This window comes from Taudactylus pleione, unplaced genomic scaffold (assembly GCF_031769625.1).
Source record: "Taudactylus pleione unplaced genomic scaffold, aTauple2 ptg000259l, whole genome shotgun sequence".
NCBI lineage: Eukaryota > Metazoa > Chordata > Amphibia > Anura > Myobatrachidae > Taudactylus > Taudactylus pleione.
Window position 1 is genome coordinate 8255812 of NW_028284661.1, and position 14316 is coordinate 8270127.

General features: G+C 43.3%; 1 protein-coding gene across 1 annotated transcript in view; it reads right to left on the reverse strand.

Moving 5' to 3' along the window:
- TBC1D32 (TBC1 domain family member 32) overlaps positions 1-14316 on the reverse strand; it is a 484474-nt gene that overhangs the window by 357280 nt on the left and 112878 nt on the right. Inside the window, exon 12 of the mRNA XM_088481005.1 lies at positions 12085-12184. Coding sequence (XP_088337131.1) covers positions 12085-12184 — 100 coding nt within the window. The remainder of the gene's footprint in view (positions 1-12084; positions 12185-14316) is intronic.

Consider the following 14316-nt stretch of genomic DNA (forward strand, 5'->3'; position numbering starts at 1 on the left):
GTGCACTGTGGCTGCATGTGCATCAACAAAGGAGCAGCGCCAAGCTTGCGCCTGTGTCCCATAAGTAAAGGGCCGACTGGCTTGTCCGTTAAAGGGTGGTGTAACCCTCAAAGTGCGCTCCACAAAGAAAAAAAAATACTTTTTTTTCTGTCTTTGTGAATTGTGTGGGCTGTAGCTGCACCTGCATCCTCAAAGCAGCAGCGCCAAGCGTGCGTCTGTCTGTTAAAAGGTGGTGTAGCCCCCAAAGTGCACTCCAACAAAAATAAAACATTTTCTTCTGTGTTTGTGAATTGTCTGCACTGTACGTGCATCCTCAAAGCAGCAGCGCCAAGCGTGTGTCTGTCTGTCTGTTAAAGGGTGGTGTAACCCTCAAAGTGCGCTCCACAAAGAATAAAAAATTCTTCTTTTTTTTCTGTCTTTGTGAATTGTGTGCACTGTAGCTGCACGTGCATCAACAAAGGAGCAGCGCCAAGCGTGCGCCTGTGTCCCATAAGTAAAGAGCCGGCTGGCTCATTTCTTAAAGGGTGGTGTAACCCACAAAGTGCACTACTCTCCAGCAAAAATAAAAAAATATTTTCTGTGTTTGTGTGCGCCTTAGCCGCACGTATATATCAATATAACATAAATGGAGGACCAAACTTTCTCCGATAAAAATAAAATAGGGAAAGATCAAGAACCACTTCCTCCTAGTGCTGAAGCTGCTGCCACTAGTCATGACATAGACGATAGCATGCCATCAACGTCGTCTGCCAAGGCCGATGACCAATGTCATAGTAGAGGGCACATACAATCCCAAATGACAAAGTTCAGGAAAATGACCTTAAAAAAACACATTTAAATCATCTGAGGAGAAACGTAAACTTGCCAATATGCCATTTACGACACGGAGTGGCAAGTAACGGCTAAGGTCTATCCCTATGCTCATGACTAGTGGTTCAGCTTCACATGACGTTGGAAGCCCTCCTCCCGCTAAAAAAATCAAACGAGTTAAGCTGGCAAAAGCACAGCGAAGAACTGTGCGTTCTAAGAAGATATCACAAATCCCCAAGGAGAGTCCAAGTGTGGTGGCGGTTGCGATGCCTAACCTTCCCAGCACTGGACGGGAAGAGGTGGCTCTTTCCAGCATTTGCACGCCCCCTGCAAGTGCTGAAAGGAGCACTCACAGTCCACTTGCTGATATGCAAATTGAAGATGTCACTGTTGAAGTACAACAGGATAAGGATACTGGTGTAGCTGGCGCTGAGGAGGAAGTTGGCGAGGAGGATTCTGATGGTGATGTGGTTTGTTTAAATCAGGCTCTGGGGGAGACAGTTGTTGCCTGTGGGATGAAAAAGCCCATCACGGTCATGCCTGGGCAGAAGACCAAACATTCCACCTCTTTGGTCTGGCAATATTTCTATCCAAATCCGGACAACTGTCTTGCCATATGTACCATATGTAAAGGTGAAATAAGTAGGGGTAGGGACGTTAACCACCCAGGAACATCCTCCCTTATATGGCACCTGCAGCGCGTTCATAAAAAGTTACTGTCAAGTTCAGTAACTTTGGCTAAGACCGTAAGCAGTCCAGGGACACTGTCAGGGTTCAGTCTAGGATCGGCCTCTCTCACCTCCTTGCCGGCTTCCCCTGACTTCCTTGCGGTCAGACGTCTGGTGCAGTGATGGATGTGGGGCTGAGTATTCTACCTTAGGTGCTTTTTGCGAGCTTCCATGGTCGGCTCTGTGTGCTGGGGATCGGAGTTCCCATCATGGGCGCTGCCATGACAGCTCCTCTCATGTGACAGTACTCCTAACCTATGGTAGCATGATTCAGTCAGCTGATGCTGTGCTCCAGTAATCTGCTACCCCTGGGTATAAATACGCCTCCAGAACTCCAGGAAGTTGCTGTTCAACTTCTTCTCTGTTCCAGTGATACCAGCGTTGCTCTGTGCTAATCTTTCAGAGAGTTACTTCAGCCTGTTCACAGTTCTCCAGTTTCCAGTATTAGCTTCCAAGCTATTCTTAGTCTGAGAGTAGTTCTCTCCCAGTATCCAGACTGTTTTGTTTTCTATGTCTGTGTGTCTTTGTATATGTGCTGCTAGTATTGCAGCTTCCTTGTGTCACTGAGGTGTCAGATTACCTGCTGGTATTAATTATCTCACAGCTGGACTTCCCAGCTCATATCTGTGACAGTCTGCCCTGTGTCTTTTCAGTGCAAATCTGCACTTGCATTTAGCACTCTCTTAGTGTATGCCTGACTTCTCTTTGTGTCTTGTCTCTGCCAATCATTCCCAGCATTCCCATATATTCCCTGAGTCCACTCTGCTCTTGTCTGTGCAATCTCCAGTATATGTCTGTGTTCTTTGCTCAGTGTCTTGTCTCTGGTAATCAGCTCCAATCATTTCCATCATTCCCATATATTCCCTGAGTCCACTCTGCTTTTGTCTGTGCAATCTCCAGTATATGTCTGTGTTCTATGCTCAGTGTCTTGTCTCTGGTAATCAGCTCCAATCATTTCGAGCATTCCCATATATTCTCTGAGTCCACTCTGCTCTTGCCTTAGCAATCCCCAGTATATGTCTGTGTTTTTCTGCATACTTAACTGTTTCCAGTCCATGCCTGTGTTATAGCATTCAGTTCTATTTCCAGAGTTCACTCATTCCATTCACCTCCAGTGCTATTGCATTCTTTATAGTTTCCGGTCTTCTGCCATTCCCAGGTACCTGTCCAGAGGACCGCGACCTGCTCACTTGGTGCAGCTGAAGACCAAATCCCAATTGGAGGGGTCACTGGAGAAAACCACCAAGTGAGTTAGACTCTGCGCCTCTGGGCAGGTCTAGCCAAACCTGAGTTTGGCCGCAACTAGGAGACCTACTCTAGTCACTTCCCTAGTCACCCGAACCCCTCGGCTCACCGTCCTCCAGAGGAATTCTTGCACTGGATCATGACAGACACCTAAATCCTGTTGTCCTGTTGTATCCAAGCGCCTGCAAACCACACTGTCACCTCCCTCCTCATCAATTTCCTCCTTAGTCAGGATCGGAAGTAGTCCTACAGGCCATGTCACTGGCATGACTGACTCTCCTATCCGGGATTCCTCCGGAGGATACTGCATTGCTACGCCTGCTGCCATTGCTGCTGGGAGTCGTTCATCGTCCCAGAGAGGAAGTAGGAACACCACTACTTTTACTAAACAATTGACCCTCCAACAGTCCTTAGCGAGGAGGATGAAGTACGACAGCAGTCATCCTGAAGCAAAACGTATAACTGAGGCCTTGACTGCTATGTTGGTGGTAGACGTGCGTCCGGTATCCACCATTAGTGCAGTGGGATTTAGACAATTGATGGAGGTAGTGTGTCCCCGGTTCCAAATCCCGTCTAGAATCCACTTCACTAGGCAGGCAATACCGAGACTGTACAGAAACGTCAGAAAAAGTGTCCTCAGTGTCCTGAAAAATGCAGTTGTACCCAATGTCCACTTAACCACGGACATGTGGACAAGTGGAACAGGGCAAACTAAGGACTATATGACTGTGACAGCCCACTGGGTAGATGTATCACCTTATGCAGCAATAACAGCAGCGTCACCAGTAGCAGCATCTCAGAAATGCCAGCTCGTTCCAAGGCAGGCTACGCTGTGTATCACAGGTTTCAGTAAGAGGCACACCGCCGACAACCTCTTAGAGAAACTGAGGGAAATCATCGCCCAGTGGCTTACCCCACTTAGACTCTCCTGGGGATTTGTGATATCTGACAACGCCACCAATATTGTGTGGGCATTACATCTGGGCAAAGTCCAGCACGTCCCATGTTTTGCTCACACAATAAACTTGAAGGTGCAGAATTTTCTGAAAAGTGGCAGGGGCATGCAGGAGACGCTTTAGGTGGCCCGAAAAATTTCTGGCCACTTTCGCCATTCAGTGACTGCGTGCCGAAGACTGGAGAGCCAGCACACTCTTGAACCTGCCCCGCCATCACCTGAAGCAAGAGGTTGTGACACGGTGGAACTTAACTCTCTATATGCTTCAGAGGACGGAGGAGCAGCAAAAGGCCATTCAAGCCTATACATCCACCTACGACATAGGCAAAGGAGGGGGTATGCACCTGACTCAAGCGCAGTGGACAATGATTTCCGTGTTGTGCAAGGTTCTCCAACCCTTCGAACTTGCCACACGTGAAGTCAGTTCAGACACTGCCAGCTTGAGTCAGGTCATTCCACTCATCAGGCTTTTGCAGAAGCAGCTGGAGAAAGTGAAGGAGGGGCTAAGACGGAGCGATTCCGCTCGGCATGTGGGACTTGTGGATGAAGCCCTTCATTCGCTTTGCCAGGATTCCAGGGTGGTCAATCTGTTGAAATCAGACCACTACATTTTGGCCACCGTGCTCGATCCTAGATTTAAAGCCTATGTGGTGTCTCTCTTTCCGGCTGACACAAGCCTGCAGAGGTGCAAACACTGTCAGCTGAAGCGGAACGTGACACGTCAACAGCTCCTTCTTAATTTTCTCCCGCAACTGGCGCTGCCAGGAAAAAACTTAGATATCCTAAGCAACCCGCTGGCAGTGATGCAGGGCAGGCAGGACCAAGTTTGGACATCTGGTCCGGACTGAAGGACCTGGCAACAATTTCTGACATGTCTACTGTCACTGCATATGATACTGTCACCATTGACACAATGGTGGAGGATTACATCGGTGACAGCATCCAAGTAGGCATGTCAGACAGTCTGTACCTGTACTGGCAGGAAAAAGAGGCAATTTGGAGGCCCCTGTACAAACTGGCTCTATTTTACCTGAGTTGCCCCCCCCCTCCAGTGTGTACTCCGAAAGAGTGTTTAGTGCAGCCGGGAACCTTGTCAACGAAAGGCATAGGAGGTTGCTTCCACAAAATGTGGAGAAGATGATGTTCATAAAAATTAATTATCAACTCTTCCAGGGAGACCAGCCTCCAGAACGTACAGAGGGACCTGTGGTGGTGGATTCCAGCGGGGACGAATTAATACTCTGGGAGGATGAGGATGTACACAACACTGAAGAGGGTGAGGAATCGGTGGATGAGGAGGATGAGGACGACATCTTGCCTCCGTAGAGCCAGTTTGTGCAGGGACAGATTAATTGCCAGCTTGTTTTGTGGGGGCCCAAACAAACCAATCATTTCAGCCACAGTCGTGTGGCAGACCCAGGCGCTGAAATGATTGGTTTGCTAAAGTGTGCATGTCCTGTTTATACAACATAAGGGTGGGTGGGAGGGCCCAAGGACAATTCCATCTTGCACCTCTTTTTTTTTATTTGCATTATGAACTGTTTGGGGCCTAGTTTTTCAAACTGCCATCCTGTCTGCCTCTGCAGTGTCACTCCTAGATGGGCCACGTGTTTGTGCCGCCCACTCGTGTCTCTTAGCATAGTCATCCAGCTACCTGGGTGCAACCTTTCGGACATAAAAACACTATTGTGAGGTGTGAGGTGTTCAGAATAGACTGGAAATGAGTGGAAATTAAGGTTATTGAGGTTAATAATAGCATAGGAGCAGAAAAACACACAAATTCTGTGATTTTAGCTGTTTTTATGCTTTTTTTCAAAAAAATACAGATCCAAAACACAAAACCCAGAACCCAAAACACGGAAGGGTGGTTTTGGCAAAACCAATCCAGATCCAAAACACGAAGAAAGATCCAGATCCAAAACACGAAAAGTGGCCGGTGCACACCCCTAGTTTAAATAGGCTTATTATAATTAATACCGTGTGAAATGAAAGCTGCAGTTTGTTAATTTGGCCGATTCCAAGTGATTCTTGCCCCTCCCCCCATTGAACCATGTGCTTGGAACAATAGTATAGCCTGGAATGCATAGGAATGTGTTACATTCTTGTGGTTTAGCTGTAATATGGTGTGGTTAGAATTAAGATGGAACTGATTGATAATTTATACCTTCTGAAATATTATAAATATAATGGAATCTGTAGAATGTGTATATTTCAGTTTGATGTCAGGTGGTGATTGTGGTTTGTTGAAGGAGAATGGGGACTGCCATGTGCTTTTCCCTTTGGTGATCAGGCTTTGAACCATGTGCTTGATTCAATGAAGGTTGTGAATTACTAATATTGTGATCATAGTTACAATCCTAGACTTTAGTTAGTCTAATCAACTGTATAGTTCAAATAGGCTTGTTATAATTAATAACCGTGTGTGGAATGGAGGCTGCAGCTTGTTAATATGGCCGCCACCATGTGGTTTAAACAAAGGTATTCATGCTATCCTCATCCATCCATTTCTATCCCCCATTGAATCATGTGCTGAACAATAGCACGGCCTAGTGAATGCTGGCTGTATTCTGGAAGCATTGTGAGGTCTGTATTATGATGATATTGTTAGACATTGGAATCAGCTTATGTTATGCTATTTTACTAATAGATATCATATTTGAGAAAGAGCATTTAAGTTTATTTACCCTATTACCATGTTTTGTTAGCAATCAGTATACAATATCCGATTTACATATTTATAACAGTATTGCAAGTAATGTCTGATGAAGTTGGGGTAATGAAGGAAGTGGATGGATAGGTATGTGAAGTATTGGATGCATTACGTTAGTATTACAGAATTATAGCATCATGGGAGTTTTCTCACTTTAAAAATTTAGTTTATCTTTGAACCATGAGATTTGGATAAAGCACATGTGCCATCCCATCATCCACACATCCCACTTTCTCTCTCTCTCTCTCTCTCTCTCTCTCTCTCATCATCTCTGTATATCTGATATTGTATTTTGGCTAATATTGTGAAGTTTAAATACTGTTTTATGATATCCTTTATGTATGTGGACTTTGTGTCACACGTTGTGCACGCACAGAATCGCAGTAGCGATTGAGATGTATGGTCTCAGAAATGAATTAGGCATTCCTGGGCAGTGACTGGAAGGTGGCTATTCAGATCCACAAAGGTGCACTCTCTTATTGGTGTTAAGGAGTGTCACGGACAAATGGCATAACTGGTTGGAAACTCATACGCTTAATTGCTTACACTAGAGGCCATAACTGCACCTAGCATAGGGAAGGTGCAAGTTTGGATGGTGTGTCCAATGGAAGCGTGCGTCTAGTCATATACAGATATACAAGTGTCCCATATAAAATTAAACAGTGCAGTCTTATGAAATGGTCACATCTGATTGCAGCTAAGATGCATTTTTGCTAAAAAAAAAAAATACTCGGAGCAGAGGTCCTGGCACTGTGAGAACGGCGACTGCAGCAATGGTTTATGAGGCATCATCTATATTTTTATAAGCACTTAGAGATGTTGTCAGGTCAAAAGGCAGACAGGTGAATTGTGCAGTAAGTGCTGTGTTCTGCTCTAGTAACCGAGAAACTTCCTATGCTGAACTACCACTAGAAGTTGAAAGCTAGGATCTTGGAGATCTGTGGTTATGAGAAAAAATCCTTTGCTGTGACTTTTAGGATAGAATTGATTCCATACAAAACTATATGGGATTGACAAACATGTTGAGTTTCCACAGGTCTAAAAAGGACCTAACCCTCCCTTAGGGGTGCCTAAAACCCCCATCCACGCAGCCTACACCTAACCCTCCCAGGGGGTGCCTAACCCTAGTGGTCCAACTTTAAGCACGATAATGACCCTAAAAATACCACCAAGATACCAGGACAATGAACAACTCAGTGCCCTGATCTAAATTTGATATATATATATCAGCGCCAATTTTTTAAATTCAAAGATGGCCATCACGAGCAAATGACGGCTCACGACGTCATCGCCCAGCCTCCTCGCCTGGCTTAAATAAAGCCAGCGCGAGGCACCGTCCGGCCAGCCCGTCAGCAGGGCAGCAGGAGAGAAGACCTGCTGAAGCAAGAAGACGCCATGGAAGTCCTGGATGGGTGGCGCCCTCCAGGTGAAGTCGCCGTGGAAGTCCTGGGGCAGGTGGCAGCCATGAAAAAGAGCTTAGAGGCTGCTGCCCCCCAGGTGAAGGTGTAAAACAATAAAACAATTGGTGTTTTTTTTTATATTTCTTTTACAGGGGTACTATAGGTACCAGCGGGCCATTAATGCCTTGCTTGCTGGTACTTGTGGTTCTTCAAGTACCAGCATGCATTGGAGGTTTGCTGGGACCTGTAGTTCTACTGCAAAAGACAAAATTATACTTCTGTTTTTTCACACTACATTACACTTTCAACCTGGAACCCACCGCCCCAGGGTGCTGGGGATAGCAATGGGCTATTAGCCTAGGCCTGGGGTGCCCTGGAGAGGGGACTCCTTTATATGGGGGTTCCCAACTCCCCAGGGATCCCTGGCGTGGGCTGACTAGCGGTTAGGGTTGATGCTTCGGCTGGGAGGCCCAGTGAAAGGGCTCCTCTGGCTGTGGCATCAGCCCCCGCTAGATGATGGATCTCACTGATTCATGCATGCATCTGTGTCTTATTTTCTCAGATGCATCCCAGCACCCCTGTGCACTGCTGCCACTTGTCCGCATGCCGCTGCCTCACACTCCTGCAGCCCACTTCCGTAGCAGTCTCTCCTGGTGCATACCCAAAACACCTCCTGTGTGCTGACCTTCCTCCACCTGCGCTAATGTACCATTTTGTTGCCCTTCTCCCATGCAGGTGGCCTGGTTTGCTCCTCCAAAGCCTGATAGGTAATACATTTTAAAAAAGCAATGAAATTCCATTAAGGCTTCTTGATCTGAAATTTCACAAAACCTATTGAATTTCTGCAACTAAAATTTCAAAAACCAATGACATTATGATCATTAAGGCTGACACCTTAATGGACATGTTCCTTGCGTAATACAGATATGGTATGCCATCACACCCTGTGGTTAACTGCAGATTCAGCACACTGAGATTGCTGTCACTCACAAAATGGTGGAGCTGCTAATTCACAGAATTGTGTGCTCCTTGGAATACACACATGCAGTATACATCAGCAGTTATGTGGCACACGCATCTCATTCAGTGTCCACAATTTTCCTGACGAAAATGTTGTTTTGACATTGAAACGTTGACAGTGCTGGGAGTACTTTCATTGTTTTTAAAGCGTGTGTGTGTGTGTGTGTGTGTGTGTGTGTGTGTGTATATATATATATATATATATATATACACACACACATAAATATAAGAGTTTCCGGATGCCGCGATCGGAAATAGATGATCTGAACGCCAGCGGGAGTGCAGTTGGAGGCAGCGTGATGAGCACAAGGTATAAGGTATTTAATCTCACTGTTGTTATCATTTTGTTATTATGTGTGTTCCTGAAGAAGGGGTCGCCGTACCCTGAAACGTTGAATAAACACGTTGGTTAAATAATTTTGCAAAGTCTTCGTGAGTGCCACCTGATTCTCTTTATATATATGGAGCAACTTGCTGTGTCACGTATTGATTCAATACCGGATGCAGTTTGTCCCATTTTTTGCTCTGCAGAGATGGAAGTGCACTTTATGTAATTTGTAACAACAAATGTGAGAAGTGCTGGTCTCTCCTTGGCTGGCTGTGTGTGTGCTGCTTGTCCAGAATAGCAATATTTTCTTTTGTCAGTGGGCAAGATACAGTAGTACAGAGCTTGTCCACATACCAATGTAGATTCAGTGACCACAACAGTTTGAGAGGTGAGAAGCGCTGTACCCTTAACATGTTTCTCTGCGTGCAGCAGGTTCTTTTGAAGAATGTGTGGTCTCCGAATATAGACTACAGACAACTGTGCCCCCAACCACACAGGGAACCTCTCTGTTAAGTGAGGTGAGGTGAATATTGCACATGCGGCTTTTAGACATTCATTTCACAGATAATTATTGATGTTAACATTCTCCTTCATGGAAAATTTATTTTCTTCTTTTTTAATAATAATGTTTTTCATTTATTTTTTTTTACCGTGAATACCGAAACACAGCAAAAAAATAAATAAAGCACAATGTATAAAGAAAAAAGCCATAGGTAAAATGGTTATTTTTCAAAATATGTTAAATACTTCTTTGTGAAATGTGGTTGTATATTTTACTTAAGGTAATGTCACATAAGGATATTACCTACTATAGTGAGGATGCACTCTATGAGGTTTGCTCCATGCTTTACAAGTCATTATACACTTCATATCTGGTTAACAGCTAATTGGTGCACACTCCTTATCTAAGAAGAAATTTGCAAATATTCAGAACATATAAATCTATTGTCTCTAGTCTCTGAACCTATGGCCAATTATACATCTAAAGTGGTTGGAGAACATAAGATACATTGCTACTGCACTATCTTATAAGGATAAAGGACCTCATTCAGAGTTAGTCGTTGCGGCCGCTCGGTCGTAGGGGGAAGGGGCCGGATATGCAAATGACGCGATCGTAAGTTGCGTCACTAAGATGGGTTCGCTAGCTGAACGACCGAGGGTAAGAAGCGGTCGTAAGACTAAATACACGCCCCCTTCTCGATCGCAACACACGTCATCTCCGGGGATATAAGGATTAATCGAGACCATCGGGATCCATCGGAGCTGATCGCAGAGCTAGAGGTTGACCATACCATCTCTTAAGCACTACGATCTATTCAGTGTAATAACCACCCATGTCACATGTGCCAAGACACTACTTTGTTAATTATGCACTCCCATTAAACTCCCCTCGCATAGTCAGTCATGCCTGCATTCGGATCTCCACACCCCCGTTCACAAGCACCTTCCCCTGGTACCACCCACAAACGGCTCATTGTGTCACTCAAACTAACGACCTGGCTGTGGAGAGGAGCAATTTCTAATCGTAATAGCTAGTTTGCGCACGCGCATTGCGAATTTTACGCATGCGCAGTTTAGCGAACATCAGTTGCGTACGACCGAGCGGCCACAACGACCAACTCTGAATGAGGTCCAATATCCTTGGACACAACCAGCGGGGTGAGAACTGTATGTATACAAGTGTGTTTTACTTATAATACTTAATTTTAATAGCAGCTGTATACAAATGTACAGGAGAAATGACATGAAGATTACTGATCCTGGAGCCACCAAATGCAGTCTATGCAGGAAACATACTGTCTAACTGCACTATGTAGATAACACTGAAATAAGCATAAGAAATGAAGGGTTAAACCCTTAGGTGCAAGAGCATTAAAGGCTGGTAAAAGTTTGGTTTACTAAAGTGTTTGGCTTTGCACTCAGTACATATCATATCCTACTTTTACCTGGCAATGTTATACTGTGCATTACTTTAAAAAGCCATTGTGAACCTCAAGTTAACTGGAAATGTACTGCACATCAATTTGGTATTGCACTGGTAAACTAGATGGTTGCCCAGCACACCAATCAGTTCATGCCTACTTTGTGCAATTTGGATATGCCCACGGAAACCTGAAGCATAACAGTTTGCTGGGAGGTCAAAATATTTCTCCAAAACTTTAAACATTACAGTTCAGCATTCTACCACTTGAGAAGCAAACTTTTCAATGTTTCTCTAGAAAATAAAAGTGGTTGTAAATGAATCATGATAGTTAAGGGCTTTCAAGATATTATTATATAAACACTACTGTATGTATAATGTCACTACAATTGCCTTCGTGAGCTTTTGGTGGAATATACCTATACTATGGTGTGATGCAATTATAAAGAGCATTGAGCACTCATAGGCTTGCTGCAGTCCTATGAAAAGCCTGAATTCTAATATTAGGGTGTCTATGCCTGAAGGTAGTCTTATGCACAAGGTTATTTCTGTGTGCTGAATGCTTAAAATGGCAAACTGTTTTTGACGGTCATAGAACCATATTCTACATCTATATTTTTACGAAGCATCAGCTTCCCTTCTGACATAGCTTTATACTTTCTTAACCAATGTAAATAGAACAACTTTATTTCCAGCTAATATACATAATTTATGTAAACTATTTATGCAATGCATGAATATCTATGACAAATTATTTTACCGCATATCTGTATCAGGGTACACTAAACAACTTTGCACAATAAAATAAATCTACGTAAAGGCATAGGCACAGATTAAAAAATGAAAGCTTTGTAAACTAATCCAACACAAATAACAAATATCCCTAAAAATGTTATGGAAAAACAAACATGAGTACAAGATGTCTATATACACTGTGAACACATCAACAAATCGCCATTATACACACCAGGATATAGCTGGGAGGATGCTGTTGTTTTTGTGTTTTCATCGACTCCTGACTGTGATGATTCATAATAATAGAAACACTGCTCAATAGCTGCAATAATCTGGAAGACAGCACAACAATTTCAAGGATCAGAATTGTTCTCTTAAGACCGCTTGCAGAAACATTATTATATAGCAAACAGTTTTAGTTAATTCAATTCATTTATTTCCTTTTCACAATAAAGTTTCTCACTGCAGTTGAAAATTGTTTCAGTAATTGCAGATTTATTTAGGGGGTATTTTTGTTTGAAGTTAAAAGTTATTCTGTCAGTGGGTGTAAGAAAATGCAAGGACAGAAGACAAATGTGGATGCACAATACTGTCTTTAAAATGTGACAATTGTTTAAATAGCTTTATATTACAATAAAATAAAAACATTAAGAAGGTACAGTATCTTGCAAGAACTGCTGCATACTAATATGATTGTCTATAGTAGTGGTTCCCAAAATTTTTTGAATAAGGGGCGCCCCAGAGTATCAGCATTGTTTTCACGGCACACCTAAGCCAAAATTTTGTTATTAAGAAATTCAGAAAAAAATGTAGTAATGTGAAGTAAATTGTGCTTATCTGTGATCCTTAGGTTCAGTTATGTGGTGGACAGGTTTGCGCTTTTGTTTTGTCCATATATTTACATTACATAATATTTTTTTTGGTGCTGGACCACCAACCTGAGGCACCCCTGCAAGTGTCCCCAGGCACCCCAGGGTGCCACGGCACACAGTTTGAGAACCACTGGTCTATAGTTAAGTTAATGCTTTCACTAAGGCATGGCTTATTGTAGCACTTTTGGGCTTGTCATACCAACGTCAATATCATTATTTATGCAGTAATTAAACAAATCAAACAAATTATAAGTCTCCATGGGGGATGATCAGTTATGCCTGAGTTTTCCAAACTCCACCATTACAGTCCAAATTTTAAGGATATCCACGCTTGAGCACAGGTGATGTAAGTAGTACCTCAGTCAATTTGATTTAACCAAATGGACAAGCATGAATATCCTTAAAACCTGATCTGTGATGGCGGAGTTTGGGAGACTGAGAGTTATTCATTCTATATGTGAAGAGAAAATCTTCTCTTCCCCAAACTTTTCTGGAAAATATAACATCATCCCTATAAGATATATATATATATGTATGATCCGGTTTTGGTCGTTTTTTGCGACCATTATAATCCTAGTTACCTTAGTGTAATCCTAACTAGCATATGTTCTCTACTATTATCTATGGTATACATAACTGTTTGTTTGTTATTATTATATATATTTGTTTGTCTTGTATATTTTGTGTTTTTATTTTGAGTGATTGTGGCTGGGTCATTGTGGTGCATCTGCCTTATGGGTGCCAGTATATGTTGTTACTTAGCAACTATTCTGTTTATCCATTTAAAAATGGTTGCCATGGCTACAAACCAGTAATTTATGATGATATGTTCTAGTAAGCCTGATATTCTTTAAATGTATACACGAGTGTTAGCACCGGATAGAAGACCCAGCTTCAATCACCATTTATTTTGATCTGTATGTTACTGATTTTTTTGGAATAGTGGCGTCGCGTCACTTCCGGTTACTAGGAACCTTGTTGCCTTCCCCGGAACTTGGTCGTGGTCACATTGGTACCGCCCGCCGGCGTTCAGCATGGCGATGAGCGGCTGCTGTGTCCAGACTTTGTGTCTGTTGGGAGCGGGTTTCCTATGTGCCAGGTGACGCGATTATTTGGTGAGTCTCAGTGCTCATGTGTTGTCTATTTTGGTAATGATTTTTGGGTATATTTGCTGTTGGTTTGTAAGGGCATTTTACAGCAGTCCCCTGAGGAAGGAGGATCCGAAACAGCTGTTGGGGCTTCTGAATGTTGGGGTTCAGAGCATGGCTCCCCCTATGCATATCGATACCTGATGCTAAGTACCATTATACTTTTTGAGTGTTATGTGATGGCTTTTCATCCCGCTATGGGATATTAAAATAAATAATATTATTTTTCAAACGGTGTGCTGGCTGGATTCCACTTCCGTCTAGGTAGTGGTTATATATCTGTTACGTTTTTTTGCCCTGCACCCATATGGCATCATGACTGATGTTTTGTGTGCGGTTTATTTTCACTGATATATATATATATATATATATATATATATATAAACAAGCTAGGTGGCGATAGTGAGCCATGGATTCTGTGTGGGACTGGAGGAATCCGCCCAC